This window comes from Lacerta agilis, chromosome 3 (genome assembly GCF_009819535.1).
Source record: "Lacerta agilis isolate rLacAgi1 chromosome 3, rLacAgi1.pri, whole genome shotgun sequence".
Lineage (NCBI taxonomy): Eukaryota > Metazoa > Chordata > Lepidosauria > Squamata > Lacertidae > Lacerta > Lacerta agilis.
Window position 1 is genome coordinate 34526640 of NC_046314.1, and position 17977 is coordinate 34544616.

General features: G+C 42.0%; 1 protein-coding gene across 1 annotated transcript in view; it reads right to left on the bottom strand.

The window, feature by feature from the left end:
• Nucleotides 1-1155: 1155 nt before the first annotated feature.
• Nucleotides 1156-17977, bottom strand: part of COL9A1 (collagen type IX alpha 1 chain) — a 64224-nt gene continuing 47402 nt past the window's right edge. Inside the window, 10 exon segments of the mRNA XM_033143222.1 lie at nucleotides 1156-1249; nucleotides 1252-1297; nucleotides 1300-1343; nucleotides 3051-3128; nucleotides 6373-6561; nucleotides 8466-8520; nucleotides 8697-8843; nucleotides 11491-11523; nucleotides 12312-12356; nucleotides 12462-12497. Coding sequence (XP_032999113.1) covers nucleotides 1161-1249; nucleotides 1252-1297; nucleotides 1300-1343; nucleotides 3051-3128; nucleotides 6373-6561; nucleotides 8466-8520; nucleotides 8697-8843; nucleotides 11491-11523; nucleotides 12312-12356; nucleotides 12462-12497 — 762 coding nt within the window. The 3' untranslated portion in view covers nucleotides 1156-1160.

Genomic DNA, 17977 nt, shown 5'->3' on the forward strand with positions numbered 1-17977 from the left:
TTAATGTCCTAGTGTGGATACAGCCTCCATTTTCTAAGACAGGCTGCTAGGGAAATGAATTAAAAATGGATTGGAAGAACAGTAGATTTCTGGTGGCAGCTGCATTAAACCTGTTCCCTGAAAGAAGTTCTCCTTTCTGAAAAATTCTAAGTGTAAAAGAGAGAAGGTGGGAAGTAATGAAAGATTAAAAATAAGGGCACTTTTATTTTTGTATTTCAGATGACAGATCAAAGAATATATATATATAAATTGTAACACAAATTTACACAGTAGACTGATTCATACAATGCACTTTGTTTTCCTTGAGAATGAAATGTTATCCAAAACATATAATGGAGGACTTTTCTAAGAAAGCTTACCCTCCTTTGTTTTCTTTGTGTTTACCATTCATACCAAAACAATGCAAAGGGGTTAAAAAACATTATTTATTTCAACTTTCTACAACCAGAGATGTGACTTCAGATCATTTAAAATAAATAAACTCTGCTATAAATCTTAGCTGTTCCAAAGATTAAGATTCCTTACCAGTGGGACTTTTGGTCGCTTTGTTTAATTTCGGATAGGACCACGTGGTGGAGTTGCACAGTGTTGCTTTGGGCATAATTCATACATGGTTGGAACAGAAAAGTAAAAGTTCTATGTGTAGCAGTTTCTTTCACATGATATATTACCGTAACATGGCATTCACAACCCTTACAGAAGCTTCTCAGCATGCAAAAGCATTTCACATGTTTTCGCATGGGTGGCCATGTCTGTGTATTTGAAATTAGAGAAAAGCTACATGGGAAAAGGTGAATGCAAAGAACCCACAATTTTACAGTTGCCTTGGATAAGGCAACTGAATATACATCATGCTCTCTGATGCTGTAATACAGTACAATACAAAGAGGAGAAAGGAATTATAATAGTATTTGGGGAAGGTGTCGTAAAAAAGACACAGTGGCCTTTCCCAGAAGAAAAAAGAAAAGCCATCAGTTGTCACTTAAAAAACATAGTTGCCATGTACCTTTTTGGGACACCAGTGCATGCAAAGTCTTGTCAAGCCTTGGATAGAAGAATTCTCGTATGTTTTACTGTATGCACCTCTTCTGCTGTTTCTCTCTGTTGTCAAATATATGGGCAGATAGTACATTGTTGCCAACACTCACGTCGCGCACTTTTCACGCCCCTTCACATTGGTCTGCTCGTAGTCCTGCTTGCACAGTGCAGGCTGATGGCTCACAGTAACCAGGAGGGCCAGGGGGCCCTGAGGCCCAGGAATGCCCGGTAGGCCACCTGCTCCGGGTGGCCTCGGGATCCGCCATCTCGCCCATCGTTCCATAGCTGGGTTTTGCCTGGTTCTCCTGTAGAGGGAGATACAGCACATGAATCAGGAGAGTTCACGTTCAGGTCTATATTCACCAGACTGAACCAAGTGTCTCATGGAATATTGGCTTTCAGAGTACAGAACAGAAACTCATCATCCAAAGGAGAAGACCCTAATCTGGCATTCAAGTTTTCCCTTCTTTGTTCACAAAAGAATAAACATAGAATTATTCATTAAAACAAAACAAACAACTATTAGAATGTTTAAAGAAATAAACTAGCAAAATACTGAAAACACATTGGCATTAGATATCTGGGGTAAGTTTGTCTGAACAAACATGCTTTAGCCAGGCGCTGAAAAGAGTGCAGTGAAGGTATCCATTGGTAGGCGCAGTCATTGTGAACATAAGTAACTGCTTTAGGCTGACAGTGACTTTTTCTTGGGAAGAGAGTTTTTCCTAGTTCCAGTAATACTGGGGATCTTATGTGTTCAAGCATGTGCTGTATCAAGGGGGGGGGGGGAGTGGCGGCTGTGGCCCCTGAATAAAAAAATGTTTGCAAACCCAATAAGCTGTCTTCAAGTAAACTAGGCTCAATCAAACCATGTTCAATCTGATGGGAAGAGATTGCGTTGCAAAAAATCACAGGGTTCTTGCCCTTCCTTGGCAGAGCATTAAGGCCGAATTTCCCTCGAACTGCCTGCTTTTGAGACTGCATAATATTATTGGAAAGAAATCTTGTTCATGGAAAACGTAATATTGTGGAAGAGGGATGAGATTGTTAGGAAATCAAGGCAACTTGAAAAGTTTTGCGTATCATGAATAGAAATAGTTTGAATATTTTATAGAAGTATATGCAATTCATATAAACATATAGCCCTTAAAAGTTGCAATTCATACTTTTAATATAGCAAATTATTTGTGCCATAGTTACCTCTAGTTACCACTAGGTGGCACTTGTGTTGCATTTATAAGCAAAGGTTTCTCATTCTGCAGTGCTTCGTATTGGTACAGTAATACAGCAAGCTAAATTTTAAAAAAGTCCTGCTACCAAAATCAGATCTAAAGGATTTGCAAATCCTTAAGCATGCCATATATTCTGGAAGCCAACTTGCTATTTTTAACTTAAGCATTGTGTTCTCGATCCCGACCTTGTACTATTTTACCACACCCTGCAATGTTGGCAGTATTAGGTCTATGGAACTTGATTCTAAAATTTTATTCCGTGGCTTTCTGAGCTGCAGGCTGGCTTTTATTAATGAGTAAATCCAAAGCTTCCCATACATATAACAAACAGTGGGACAGAAGACCGTTTGAGAAGAGCTACCAGCCATAATTTGGACGCTGAGCTGCTAGTTTCAAGGGGATGCACTGCCTGCCTTGATCATGGAGGTCACATCATTACCAAAAAAGAAGGGTGAAATAAATTGAGACATGAGATGGGGGGGGGGAGCTTGTATGTATAATCTAGTAATTAAGCATTCACTCCCTTGCAGACAGACACCTACATTTCCAGGGTTGTTAAATATAGCATTTCATGCACAGCTGCACAAACGCATCTTGAATTTCCTAGAGCACAGGTGGGGGTGGGGAATCTGTAGCCTGCTGGGTGTCACTGGGCTCCAACTCCCCTCATACTTGACCGCTGACTGGGGCTGACAGGAGATTGAGTCCAACAGTATCTGGGGAGGGGGGAGGCTGTTGGTTCCCCCACCCCTAATCCTGGAAGCAAAATTCGGTATTTACCTGGGAGTCCTGTTGTGCCTGGTAAGCCTTTGGGTCCTCGACCTGGGAATCCTCTCTCCCCCTTTTCACCTGTTTCACCTAAAACGTATTAATGGAACATTATGTGCAATCTGCATGAAGAAACGTTCTGCACACACAAAGACACTTAAAATCAGTGGACAGGACAAATGATCCGCAGCTCAAGCAATAACAGATTTAGAGCAAAGCAGATTCAGTTAAACTAAATACGTATGTCCTTAAGGGTAGCTTCCCACTACTAAATCCCCCCCCCCCCGACAGTTAGAACTGACTGCTATCTCCACAATCATATTACAGATCCAATTTCCAAGCAGGGACTTTGCCTTTCTATAGCTGGTTTTTCCGTTCCCATTAATCCTGCCCCCCACCCCTTTTTCCCTTTCTGCATCACATCACTACACAAGAGTGGATCACATGCCTGGATCAAATGGCTCGGTAAGTAAGTAAAATTTGGGTTGCTAAGCATTTTTTAAAAAAACCAGCCTTGAATATTATCAGGAATAGTAGGCTTCTTCTGAAACGGCTAACTTGAAAGATCACCTGCACTATGCAATGCTGGCAATCAGAGACCAATTTGCCACCCTAGAGAGTTTTCTGTCTGGCATGTTCACCTTGGTGGCAAATAAAGTGAAGGTCTCTGTGCTGCACCACAGAGATCTGGGCACCTTCTCTGAGGCCATCACAATTTATTTCTACCTCAGGTTTTCCCCTTTCCATGGCCCGATTCTGGGGAATTGCCCAGAGTTTGACATTTTGTAATAGCTATTGGCAGTAATGTTGATGGGACACCATTGTATCATATTTTGTTATAGGCATCACAACTTGCTGCATCCTAATGTGTGCTGGCTGTGGAAACCGGATTGCTGGGTGGGACTTGAAGCTTTGCCTTCTCTCCCCCCCCCCCTTTTTATGCAGCATAATTAGCAGCTTTTAGCATTCCGTTCTTATTCATTCTGCAGAGTCACCCCCGTTCCACCACATTTAGATGTACGGGTGCTTCCAGGTGCTGATTACTGCGTCCTAAAGTAATTATTAGGTTGCCAGAGATCAAGTTATTTTCATCTAAGCTTTGTTAATTTCACTTCCTTTGTCCTCTTTCAGCCACCTCTGCTCTTGGAATGCAAAGACCAAGGCACATGGTTACTGTGCTCAAACAGATCTTTGTCCCTGTTGAGCCAGCAGCCTGAATTGTTATTTCCAGGTCCAGTTATCCCCAATCTGGCATTCCAGTGCTCTAATCACTTTGGAAAAGTTCGCAGTGGCAGGCCAAATTGAACTCGGTGCTGGTTCTAGACCGTTGGCTACCCATGAGCACAGTCCTGTCCGCACTCAATAAACTATGGCTCATTATTCTACAAAGGCACTGCTGCACACCTAAAACTGGTTCTGTAGTGGTTTATTTGTCATGTCCTTCCTGCAAAGGTGAGTTGCTCTGTTCAAAACCCCTAGCCTACCTCACAAAACTACAGCAGCCAGGTCTGCCTATGGAGCAGTTTACTATATAACTGGGTAAAAGCACGCAAAAAGCAGTTGAGGGGGGGGACGCTTTCAAGACAAAGGAAAATAAAGCATCTCACATCTACAAAGTAAGTTAAATATTAAAGGTTGCTGTTACAAACTCAAAATAAAATACAGAAACTGCTTTATGACCAGTGAGGTGATTTCTTTCAATTCATTTTTGGCATTTTGTCACCCATTTTTTGACAGAGGGTTGGGGAGAGGCGGGTGCAAGTCATTCATTGCTTTGTGGCTCAGTCAAAGGAGAACAAAGATGAGACATTAAATTAGCAGATCTCCAGTTTAACTACAGTATTGAAAAGTGTGGTTTTCTTGCATATTGGTCCCTCTGCAATTTGTGATTCTGAGCGAAGTTGAATATAGGGGACTAAGCCAAAGGGCTTCTCAATACACATTTTTTAAAAGAGAAACTCCCAACACCTTTTGCTCTATTCAGAGGTTTGCAAATGTGCCCTTTTAGTGACAAAAGCCCTAGGGGTAATGGCATCACTAGAGTAGGTGATGTTCCCAGACACTTAGATCCATGGTAACAATATGCTTAAGTGTCAAGCAGTGGGCCAGAGAATGCATGCAAACCTTGCTAAAATGCCACACTGGTGTAATCCCAACCCTGTCTAGCCTGGTGTCATACTGATGCTTAGCAAGAAGTTTCAGATGAGAAACTTTACATTCAAAGGATGAATGTGCTCCATGTTTTTAATGGGAAATGAGCACAAACAGCTGGGCCTGGGAAGAGAAGTGAAATAAAATGCTGCATAAAGGGACTGGAGAGTGCTCTGAATGCAACAATGAAAGGTGAGGGGGATATCTGTTTCTATCGCTAAGGCTGCAAACCTGTGCACACTTAACAGGGAATAAATGCCAATGAACTCAGCATTACTCTCTTCCAGGTGAACGTGCAGATTATGGAGCATATAGCCTATGTGATCTCAGTTCTTTGCTACTGTGAAAAAAGTGGTAAATAAATATCTCCTTAGTCAGGTTATTCAGCTCAGAAACAGGAAGCTAAAACGATCGTGGCTGCAGCTAGTTACAGAACTGTACGGCCCATTTATTTTAATGGGGATTGATGTAAGCAAGCATTGTGAGTCGCAAGACCTGAGGCAACGATTGCCCTGATCTGGTTCCAGCACAAATCTGCCACAACTTCCACCTGCCTCGCACAATATCTAACTTGGCCTCTCTTGCATGATGCTCCAGCAGGCCCAGGTACCCTTCTGCAGCAGCACTCTGGAGTAGATAGGGGCAATAATTTCCTATTTCAGTTACTCATAGGAATCCCGACTGCTTCATTAGAGATAGTAAGTAGCACGAAGGCATCTGGTAGAATTGGACTGACCAAGAAAAAGAAGAGCAGAGAATGAAATCTCAAGAAGGGGAGTGGGCAGACAAAAGTCACAGGGGAAACACTACAGAAATTAAGAACACAGTGTGTTAGGGGTGCTTTCTGTGTTACATACTGAGGTCAATAATGAGGGAAAGAAGAAAATTTGCTTGTACTCTTTTCTGGAACAAAAATGAGAAAGGAACAACGATTTCTGGCATCAAACCCAGGAACATGAACAAAGCTGAATCAATATGTATCAGTTGTATGTGACGGATCCATTAAAGTGGACAAACTTCCATTAAACTGCATGTAATAATGAACACCCCACAGCAAATAGTTTCGGTGTTTTATATGCAATCCTAGCACTGAGCAGCCCTCTCTTATACATGTTTCCTTGTGGCTGAGTCCTGTTGACTTCAGGGAGCGATGCTCCCAGGTAAGCATGCATTGGTCTCTTACCTTTGGGGCCTTTCAGCCCAATGTCTCCAGGAGGACCCTTAAGGCCAGGCAGTCCCCGAAGCCCAAGCTGCCCTGGGAAGCCATTGTCTCCAGGTGGCCCAGGGGAACCCGGTGGCCCAGGGCGGCCTGGCAGGCCTGGAGCGCCAAACTCCGGCCTCCGAAGACTGGCAGCCAGTTGAGCCAGTTGCTCTGTTAAATAGGGGGAGAAATGAAGATAAATTACAAACTAGGTTTAATCTAATCATTTGTAGTATTGAACTGCAAAGATATTAATCTTGGTTGCTTTTTTTTTTTTTACTCATTACCCTTTTCATAAAAAGCAACATTTTCAAACTCATGCAACCATGAGGACTAGATGCCTATTGGCTTTTTTATGAATAAATAAAGAGGTGGTTCTTACAATTCTGATGAGACATAGTACACTCCAAAGAAATTTCTGATATTAGGTTTTATATTAGATGTGGCAATTCCTTGGTTTAAATACTTCCTAAAAACTGGGAGCAGAAGATTTCCATGACATGGGGGGGCATTTAGCATGCATCTGCAACAAATATGCAGGTAGAAAGGTTGCGAGTGGGGAGCAGAAATGGAACTGAATCCCTTGCATGTTAATTTGTTTTAATTCCCCATCTGAAAAGTTCTGTGATAACTTATCAGCCACACACTGACACTGTGAAAGATGCATTATTTTATTTTATTTTTAACTTGGGATGTGGCATGATGTTTCCAGTAGTCCCCCCCCCCCCTTGCTGCAAATGCAACACTTCAACTGTTGATCCTCAGATAGCATCAAATCCACCACAATTGGCCTCACATAACCTAATGTTCATAGAACACAGAAAGCTACCTATACCAAGTCAGAGCATTATTCCGCCTAGCTTGGCACGTCTACACTGACTGGCAGCTGCTCAAATCTTCCCCAGCCCTACTGAAATGCCAGGGATTGAATCTTCTTCTGCAAGACATGTGTATTACCACTGAGCTACAGCCCTTCCCTATAGGGACATTCTAAACTTGATAAAAGGAGATGGGAACATTTATCTTCATAGCAAAGCTAATCTGAAGTGGAAACTAATAATATACCCTGTTGGGCAGTTTTAAAAAATAGCAGTTTGCTGAGAAGGCCTCAAATTAAATCACAGAGTGCAATAATGCCTCTTAAACTGCTGAAACACAGCAGTGCAACATCCCAGAGGACCTCGGCAGCAGCCACTGTCAGCAGGGCACAGATTTCCTCCGCCCCAACACAGACGCAATAAATTCAAAGCTACAAATATACCCAATTATAAAACAAGAATAAAATCAATGCTATTGCAGTGTTTACACCCACAGATGACTGAAGGAACACAGTTCTCATTAGCTGCCTATACTTAGCATGTTTATCCTATGTCAAAGTCTGCAATTCAGGAGCTGAGTCCTACCACAGTCTACTTTGGACACGGGCACTTATTTTAAGGCTTTACAAAAGCAACTTCTTGAGCACCACACAAGTGCAACTAAATGATCTTGCTTAAACTGCTGATGATCCATGTTAATTTTAGCAATAGCATTGAAATGGCAGCTGTACTGGCAGGGGCTGGTGGGAGTTATTATCTGGAGGGCCTTGGGTTGGCAAAGGCTGGCTTTGCTTGTGGCCAAAACAGTCATCGTGTTAAAGGAGAAAAATGTTGTGGAGAATGCAGGAGCTTCTCTCCCCCCCCCGACCTCTTTTTGACTGGGTGCTGTGCCTTCCTGTCCTGCTGCCCAGAGTTAAATCTAAACATTTGTTCCCTATAAAAAGTTGGCGCCGATCCATTGACTTGGAACACTGTTCTTTCTGAATGGGAATCTTCAATGAGAAAAAAACCAACCACCACCACAAGACAACCCACCACCCTGAACTTCCAATTACAGTAGTTTTCCCACCCCAAATCAGCAGAGGTTCCACCAGCCCACAGCCACCCAGCCTGCCAGCATGTGCTGCTAGGAGAAAAGCAGGCGACACAAACAGTAAATGCAAGCTCTTGAGGGCCTCAAGCTGCCCACATGAAGTTTAGTGTTTGGTTGAAAAAACACATATTCAGAGTTCACAAACAGAAATGTGGTTTATTTACCTTGCAGCACTCTCATGCAAACCTGCTTAATGTGTGCATCGGTTGGCTCTCTGCCCTGAAACAAATAAGCATTCTGTAAACGGTGGGCAGAATTGCGTCCAGCAAAAAAAATAGATGATCCCAGCAGATTGCAGGGATCTGCAACAGATTGCCACCTGCAATTTTGATTGCAAGCCCATTCATAATTCTTGCCGTGACATAAATAGCCATGCAAAAGGATATCTTACTTACAGCTGGGCCCTGGCTGCCAGGCAGGCCAGTTGCACCTTGTTGGCCTTGCAAACCACGAGGTCCAGGGGGCCCACGTAATCCTTCTATCCCAGGCAAACCACGACTTCCTTCAGGCCCACGTGACCCAGGTTCACCAGGATTCCCAACCTAAAGATGGCAGGAAGTGAGCAGATTACTCTTTTTCTTTTTTCTTTCTTTCTTTTTTGCAGAGTGAGCTACTCTTCCACCTTGTTCCAGGTATCTCAATACAACAGTGAACTGCTGCATGTACTTCCTCAGGCTCCCACAACCTTCATGGTGAAGAACTAGGAGTTGACATATGCAGATTTGTACTTCGTTGAATGATGGCACAGTGCTTGGGAAGGCTGCTCAGTAAAATGAAGATGGTTATACCGTATTTTTCACTCCATAGGGTGCACCTCATTTTTAGAGGAGGAAACAAGGAAAAAAAAATCATTTTTCTGGTTTTCCTCCTCTAAAAGCCCTGTTGTTTTTTTAGGATCAGCTAAAAGTTTTCAGGCTTTTTTGCAAAGGGAAAAGCCCTGTTTTTTGAGGATCAGCTAAAGGTTTTGCAGCTTTTTTTTGCAAAGGGGGAAAAGCAAAGAGGAAAAGCCCCATTTTTGGGGTTCAACTCACATTTCTGAAAAATCTTAAGGAAAGGGAGCCATTTCTACAATTTCCAGACAGATAATCTAATCAGCCAGTCACATGTCGCTGGGGAAACAAACAACCTCCCTCTGCAACAATGGAGGCCTGCGCAAGGGGGCGGGACTGAAAGGGAGCCTGGACTCTTATCTCTCTCCTGATCTCTTGCTGATCAGCTGCTGAGCGGGTTCCTTTCAACACCCCCTTTTCTCTTTGTAAAAAAAAAAAAAGCACGAACTGCTTTTGGCTCCAGGGACCACCATTTGCTCCATAAGACGCACACACATTTCCCTTTACTTTTCAGGAGGGAAAAAGTGCGTCTTATGGAGCGAAAAATATATATCTTTCTTTCTTTAACGTGGCTGCCATGGCACCCTGACATTCTGAACAAGGGTCCCCTGCTAGAATTTCAACTGAAGAGGAAAGACTTAACGAGCCTTATGTGGGACCATAGATTTGAGTTTGCCTTTATTTTTGGTGGCAGAGCCTGATCTCTTTTAGAGGAGGACCATTTTTATGCACTGCAGTAAATAAACACATAGGGAAGAGTCTGCTGCATAGCAAGTGGCATTTGCTTTCCCTTCTCCCCACAGGCATCTCCGCTGTGATACATTACTTAAGCAATATGAATCCCTGAAGCAATTCTAAACTTTTGCCTTTGCACAAATCCTATGAATATATTAAATATTTTAAAAAACAGCTTAACTACCAAGGAGGCCATAAACTACAAGTGCTTTTAAGACCCCCCCCCCATTTTTGTATTCTATAAATATAACTGCAGAGGAAATAAATATTAGATAAGCTAGAAATTGGTAACACAAGTGTTTGCAAACGGCTGCCTCTAAACCACTGCAGGGGAAAACTAATCGCGACTACTTCTCTTCGCAGACAAACAGAAAACTATGGTGCCAATGTTACTAGTTGCAGAACTTTTCATCCCTGGGATAACAAAAGTGGTAAGGGTCTTGCAATGAACTATTGGGTTGATATGGAAACTGAAGAAGTTGGGGGTGAACTTTAATTTGCAAGATTTCAGTGCACCCTATATATTCTCCAATCAGTATTCCAAACTTTACATAGGATGCCTGTTAGCAAACTGTGGGCTGGCAGACTCCTTTTTATACTATTCTGTATTACTTCATTGAGGAGAGGCGTCACTGAGACAGTGGGATAATCACACAATTATTTTGAAATAAAACCTATTTAAAAGTAGGCACGTTTATGTTCATGTCCAAGGTCCACACAGCCCACCAATAGCCAAAGCTGCATCTTTTCAGATAGCAACAGAGACTCTGGGCAAGCTGCCCTGTGACCATAGGTGCATCATTAACTGACATCACCCAGGTGCTTCACTCCTCCCTTTGGGTGGGTAAGCAAGCCAGGATGTCTCCAGTTCAGTACTGTTTACGATTTAAGTCTGAACCAGAAAATGTCTTCCAAACAAGGCAGGTTATTAGGACATCGTTAAGATATCACTGGCTTGTCTGGAAGACATTAAATAGGATTTCTCAATTCAGATGTCACACTATGGTTAACTGAAGACTTCCTTGTTTTGCAGCTTATGTGGAAGGAGAAGCAAAGTGGCTGCCTTAAGTGCACAGGGTTCACCTTCGTGGCTTGGCTTAGGAAACCAAGATAGGATTGTTCGAACATGGCCTCTGCCAGTCTCTGTCTCAGCATGGATGAAAGCTATGAAATTACTTCTGGTAAAAGGAGGGGGGATTTAGATACTAAGCAGCCAAATTCTATATCCAGACTGAATGTCTTTTTTCTATGTGAGATGCATAGAAGATATTCAACTCTGGATTATGACCTGTATAAAAATTTAAGTTCACAAGGATCGCTCTATTCAACCACTGGGAAGTTCCGCACTGACTCATTAATTTGCCCCTCTTCGCAGAAACACACAAACCCCTCCATCTCCACACATTGAGAGGTCACATTTGTCACTCTGAGAAACCCTCTAGTAATCCACAGCATTAGAATAAAAACAATGAGTGATAGATCACATTTGCTTTAACTTCCTTGCTTGGGGAACTAAATATTGAAGCTCCATTTGCGAGGCTAAATAACCACCTCCTTGTTTGAAATATTCTGCTGATTTATTAAGCTTTTGATTTTCTGTAACAATGCAGTTCATCATACTTACAGATCCTTTAGGGCCTGGCAAACCCATGTCGCCCTAACAAAACAAGATGAATGGTGTCAGGATGGCATATGCACAAGCAGTTTTAAGTAACATGAATATTGTACTATTTTCTAAATATTTTAAGAAATGTTAACACTCTAAAAGGGAATGGAAACCTCTTGGTGTACTTAAAAGGTAGACTTACAGAAGCAGTGTAAAAGGATGAAAAGGGGTTGTTGTTTTTTAAGGCTTTTTTTTTAATGAGCGGTTTTGTTCATGAAATTGGTACCATCTGAAGTTGAACATTTTGATCCCTCATTCAAGATTCAGTATGTTCTGGAGTGGAGATGGCGAACCTGTTACCCACCAAATGTTGTTGGATCACAACTCCCATCATCCCTGACCAAAGGCCATTCTGGCTGGGTCTGCTAGGAGCTGGAGTCCAGCAACATCTGCAGGGCCACAGGTTGTGCTACCCTAAAACTGCCTCTGACCTCTAACTACATCGCTAATGGCTGTGCCCTGCCTCTGATATGGCACAACAATGTCAAGTTGCATGGGGGTAGGAAGAGCTGAGAACACAAGTGGGTAATGTTCTCAGAGGCTTATCTGCCTCATTAGACTGATCCAAAGTAGTCAGATGTAGCGGCATTTGCTTTGTGAATGTATAGGATTGCAATAATATTACCCAAATGTCTATAGAGCTATCTTTTTTCGTTCATGTGGAATGTGCAGCTTTTTCAACAGCAAGCTGCATGACCCATTTGTCTGTGTTTTATATGAAAAACACCTGCAAGTTTTAAAGCTGAGTGTGTAGAATGAATGAAGTGAAAAGCTCTTACAAGATCGCCTCTTTGTCCAGGCTCCCCTTCTCCACCAGCAGCTCCCTGTATTATAACAAGAAGCATATTATTTATAAAAAAGGATATGGCATTTTCCATAATTTCAACCTTGCTGGAAACATACGAGACAATGTGAATATGTGTACTCACTTGATCTCCTTTAGGTCCTGGCTCACCAACCAAACCCTATACACAAAATAAAAATAACATGATTTTAAAAACCAACAAACTTAAAATTAGCTACTGTAGACACAGTTTAAAAAAATGCCCTAAACAGTGAGGCATTGATTTGCATTTAACAAACAAGTTGTACATCATTTGAGAATTTTATTTTACACGCACACACGGGAATAAGTAAGTTTGGAATTCCCTTGCCTAGATCCATGGATTCATACGTCTATGTTCTGCTGCACATAAAGAGCTCCCTTTGGAAGCAAATTCCCCATTCGATTAAATGGATGAGGCAATATGGGTCTCTTTATGTAGCTGGAGCAGTTCTCTCTACTGAAGTGGAATAGGAAGCCTTTGTGATAGGGGCAGAAAGGCAAGATGCATTTTGGAACTCCTGCATCTTGTTAAACTTCCAAAGCTTGGGGGAGGGACTTTTCAGCAGCCATTTTGAGTGAGCCCCCCCCCCATCTTATGGTTAACTTTAACTGGTTTTACGATGTACGATATATCCTTATTGTACACCACATAGAAACTACAGTATTAAATGATATCTAAATTATCAAATTAAGTCCAGTGGAACCTTGGTTTTTGAATGTTTCAGAAGCCGAACAATTCGGAACCCGAATGCTGAAAACCCGGAAATGAATGCTTCTGTTTGAACGGCTTTTGAGGCACGTTTTCTCCATTTTCTCAATGGAATTTGCCAACCATCCATTGCGCCTTGGTTGTTGAATGTTTCGGAAGTCAAACCGTGTTCCGGAATGGATTACATTCGACAACCGAAGTACCACTGTAAATAATGGCAACATCATAATCTATTTGATTCTCGTGTTCTTTAAGCCAGCTGCAATATGACTGCACTGCAAGTGGTTTACTCTATATAACAATTTATTCCATGAATATTTTCTGAAATATTCTAAAAAACCATTTTTTAAAACATGAAGGGAAAAAACCAATACAGCAATAAAAATTACAGCAATGGAACAATGTCTGAGGCTTGAGGAAATCTAGTGTTTCAGTCAGTGCTGGTAGTGAGACAGACTTTAAATAACACTATTCCTGCTTTCCTTTTTTCTGATAACACTAATCAATAACCAGACAATTTCAACTCTTCCTCCTTACTGTCAGCATGACAAACAGAGTTCAGTTTAAGTGTTGGCCTAAGTGGCGTTATGGGGACAGCCAAGGTGGGTGATTAATGCTCCCAGAAATCTCTTGTGGTCATTCCTTCTTCTCCCGTAGTTGACAAGTGAAGCACATGGCTTGCACCTGGGAATTCTGGGCTCAGGAAAGTTGTACTAAATGGGGTCTGGGCAACTGGTTCACACCCTTGGCTGATCATCTACTTGGTATATCGTAGTTCACGCACTTGATGGAAATTGCTTTACAAAACATGGCACCAAACAAGGCTAATTCCCAACTGTGTTTGGCCTGAAATAATAAAAAGAGTAATTTCCTCTTTTTTTTTTTTTCTTTTTTTTTTTTTTTTTGTTCTTTTTTATTTTTTCTTTTTTCTTTTTTTTTCCCTGCAGAGGTGGTTTCCTCCCTTTTCCCCCTTCCTTCCCCCCCAATTTAGGAAGTTGGAAACCCCTAACTTCAAGGCGGAAGGCGTCCAAGGAAGTTGGAAACCCCTAACTTCAAGGTCGGAAGGCGTCCAACATGCTACTGGGGAAGAGCGGAGGACAAGTACAAGTAGATCCAGAGCTGATGAAGCGGCTGGGCCAAAGCCGAAAGGACGCTCAGTTGCTGATATGCCTGGAAGCGAAAGGAAAGTCCAATGCTGTAAAGAAAAGTATTGCATAGGAACCTGGAATGTAAGAACCATGAACCTTGGAAAGCTGGATGTGGTCAAAAATGAGATGGCAAGAATAAACATTGACATCCTAGGCATCAGTGAACTAAAATGGACAGGAATGGGCGAATTCAGTTCGGATGACTATCATATCTACTACTGTGGGCAGGAATCCCGTAAAAGAAATGGAGTGGCCCTCATAGTCAACAAAAGAGTGGCGAAAGCTTGTACTGGATGAATTTTCAAAAATGATAGAATGATCTCGATACGAATCCAAGGCAGACCTTTTAACATCACAGTAATCCAAGTTTATGCACCAACTACCATGCTGAAGAAACTGAAATTGATCAATTCTATGAAGACTTACAACACCTTATAGAAATGACACCAAAGAAGGAGTCTTCTCATTATAGGGGATTGGAATGCTAAAGTAGGAGTCAAGAGATAAAAGGAACAACTGGCAAGTTTGGCCTTGGAGTTCAAAATGAAGCAGGGCAAAGGCTGATAGAGTTCTGTCAAGAGACAGCTGGTAATCACAGGTAATCACAATCTTTTCCAACAACCAAGACGACTCTACACATGGACATCACCAGATGGGCAACATCGAATCAGATTGATTATATTCTCTGCAGCCAAAGATGGAGAAGCTCTATACACTCAGCAAAACAAGACCTGGAGCTGACTGTGGCTCAGATCACCAGCTTCTTATAGCAAAATTCCAGCTTAAACTGAAGAAAGTAGGAAAAACCACTGGGCCAGTAAGATACAATCTAAATCAAATCCCTTATGAATACACAGTTGAAGTGAAGAACAGGTTTAAGGATTTAGATTTGGTGGATAGAGTGCCTGAAGAACTGTGGATGGAGGCTCATAACATTATACAGGAGACAGCAACGAAAACCATCCCAATGAAAAAGAAATGCAAGAAAGCAAGTGGCTGTCCAATGAGGCCTTACAAATAGCGGGGGAGAGAAGGCAAGCAAAATGCGAGGGAGATCGTGAAAGATACAGGAAATTGAATGCAGATTTCCAAAGAATAGCAAGGAGAGACAAGAGGGCCTTTCTAAACGAGCAATGCAAAGAAATAGAGGAAAATAACAGAATGGGGAAAACCAGAGATTTGTTCAAGAAAATTGGAGATATGAAAGGAAGATTTCGTACAAAGATTACCACAATTAAGGACAAAAGTGGAAAGGACCTAACAGAAGCAGAAGACATCAAGAAGAGGTGGCAAGAATACACAGAGGAATTATACCAGAAAGATATGGAGGTTTCATACACCCCAGGTAATGTGGTTGCTGACCTTGAGCCAGACATCCTGGAGAGTGGTCAAATGGGCCTTAGAAAGCCTCGCTAACAACAAGGCCAGTGGAAGTGATGATATTCCAGCTGAACTATTTAAAATTTTAAAAGAGCTGTTAAGGTGCTACACTCAATATGCCAGCAAGTTTGGAAAACTCAGCAGTGGCCAGAGGATTGGAGAAGATCAGTCTACATCCCAATCCCAAAGAAGGGCAGTGCCAAAGAATGCTCTAACTACCGCACAATTGCACTCATTTCACACGCTAGCAAGGTTATGCTTAAAATTCTACAAGGCAGGCTTAAGCAGTATGTGGACCAAGAACTCCCAGAAGTGCAAGCTGGATTTCGAAGGGGCAGAGGAACCAGAGACCAAATTGCAAACATGCGCTGGATTATGGAGAAAGCTAGAGAGTTCCAGAAAAACATCTATTTCTGCTTCATTGACTACGCAAAAGCATTTGACTGTGTCGACCACAACAAACTATGGCAAGTTCTTAAAGAAATGGGAGTGCCGGATCACCTCATTTGTCTCCTGAGAAATCTCTATGTGGGACAAGAAGCTACAGTTAGAACTGGATATGGAACAACTGATTGGTTCAAAATTGGGAAAGGAGTACGACAAGGCTGTATATTGTCTCCCTGCTTATTTAACTTATATGCAGAATTCATCATGCGAAAGGCTGGACTGGATGAATCCCAAACCGGAATTAAGACTGCCGGAAAAAATATCAACAACCTCAGATATGCTGATGACACTACCTTGATGGCAGAAAGTGAGGAGGAATTAAAGAACCTTTTAATGAGGGTGAAAGAGGAGAGCGCAAAATGGTCTGAAGCTCAACATAAAAAAAACTAAGATCATGGCCACTGGTCCCATCACCTCCTGGCAAATAGAAGGGAAGAAATGGAGGCAGCGAGAGATTTCACTTTTTTGGGTTCCACGATCACTGCAGATGGTGACAGCAGTCACGAAATTAGAAGACGCCTGCTTCTTGGGAGAAAAGCAATGACAAACCTAGACAGCATCTTAAAAAAGACATCACCTTGCCGACAAAGGTCCGTATAGTTAAAGCTATGGTTTTCCCAGTAGTAATGTACGGAAGTGAGAGCTGGACCATAAAGAAGGCTGATCGCCGAAGAATTGATGCTTTTGAATTATGGTGCTGGAGGAGACTCTTGAGAGTCCCATGGACTGCAAGAAGATCAAACCTATCCATTCTCAAAGAAATCAGCCCTGAGTGCTCACTAGAAGGCAGATCCTGAAGTTGAGGCTCCAGTACTTTGGCCACCTCATGAGAAGAGAAGACTCCCTGGAAAAGACCCTGATGTTGGGAAAGATGGAGGGCACAAGGAGAAGGGGACGACAGAGGATGAGATGGTTGGACAGTGTTCTCGAAGCTACTAACATGAGTTTGGCCAAACTGCGAGAGGCAGTGAAAGATAGGCGTGCCTGGCGTGCTCTGGTCCATGGGGTCACGAAGAGTCGGACACGACTGAACGACTGAACAACAACAACAACAACTTCAAGGCATTTGGAGGTATTTAGACCTTTGAAAAACATAACTAAGATGTATCTGTGCATCACTATCAGGGCAGTTAATTATTCCACATTGAATGATATGATCTTGTGTACTGATGAGTTTTCCTGCCCTTTCAATGCAAATTTTAACTCTCACTCTCAATTCCATCTTTTACATTTTTCATTTGCACATCAAGGCTGCCTCTCCTTCCCTCCCTCTTCCTCTCATTTTCAGAATTCCTTACCAGGAGACATGTTCATTGACTTATTTACTTAACAAACCAACTTCTCAAGCTACAGCTAATGAAACTTGGTATTGTTGATTGCCACCTTTCTTCTTCTAGGGTCCCAGTATATTAAACAGCTGCACAGCGGACATTAAATTCAGGTGATGAAGATTTCCACTGCTTCATCTTTACTGTGGGACAAGCTTCTCTTGTTGAATTTCTGCACAAGACCTATTTCCACAGATCAGGAAGGTCTCCCATTTTTGTTCTTGATTTCTTATTTTTTTAATATTTTTTTTAGAAAAACAGCTTTCATTTTAAAAACACCTGGGAACTTCCACTAAACCCAACAATAGATAGAATATTAAATTAGAATGTTAATTGAGGCTGCTCTTCTAAGCAGACTTTCATCCATGATTGTAAATCTGATGGAAACAGCATAACTTAATTCTGAATAAATGTTTTGCAAATCAGAGTGCTCCTTTGAAACATAGAGGTGTTTCTTTATGGGAAGGCTTAATATGAGACAGAGTTTGCCCCCTCACAATCTGGTACTACTGCTGCCCAGTGTGTGGGGTACGTGTTTGAATGCTTTGATTTTGGAGATATTTATATTGAACACACACACATACTCTTTCATCTACACTTCTTATTT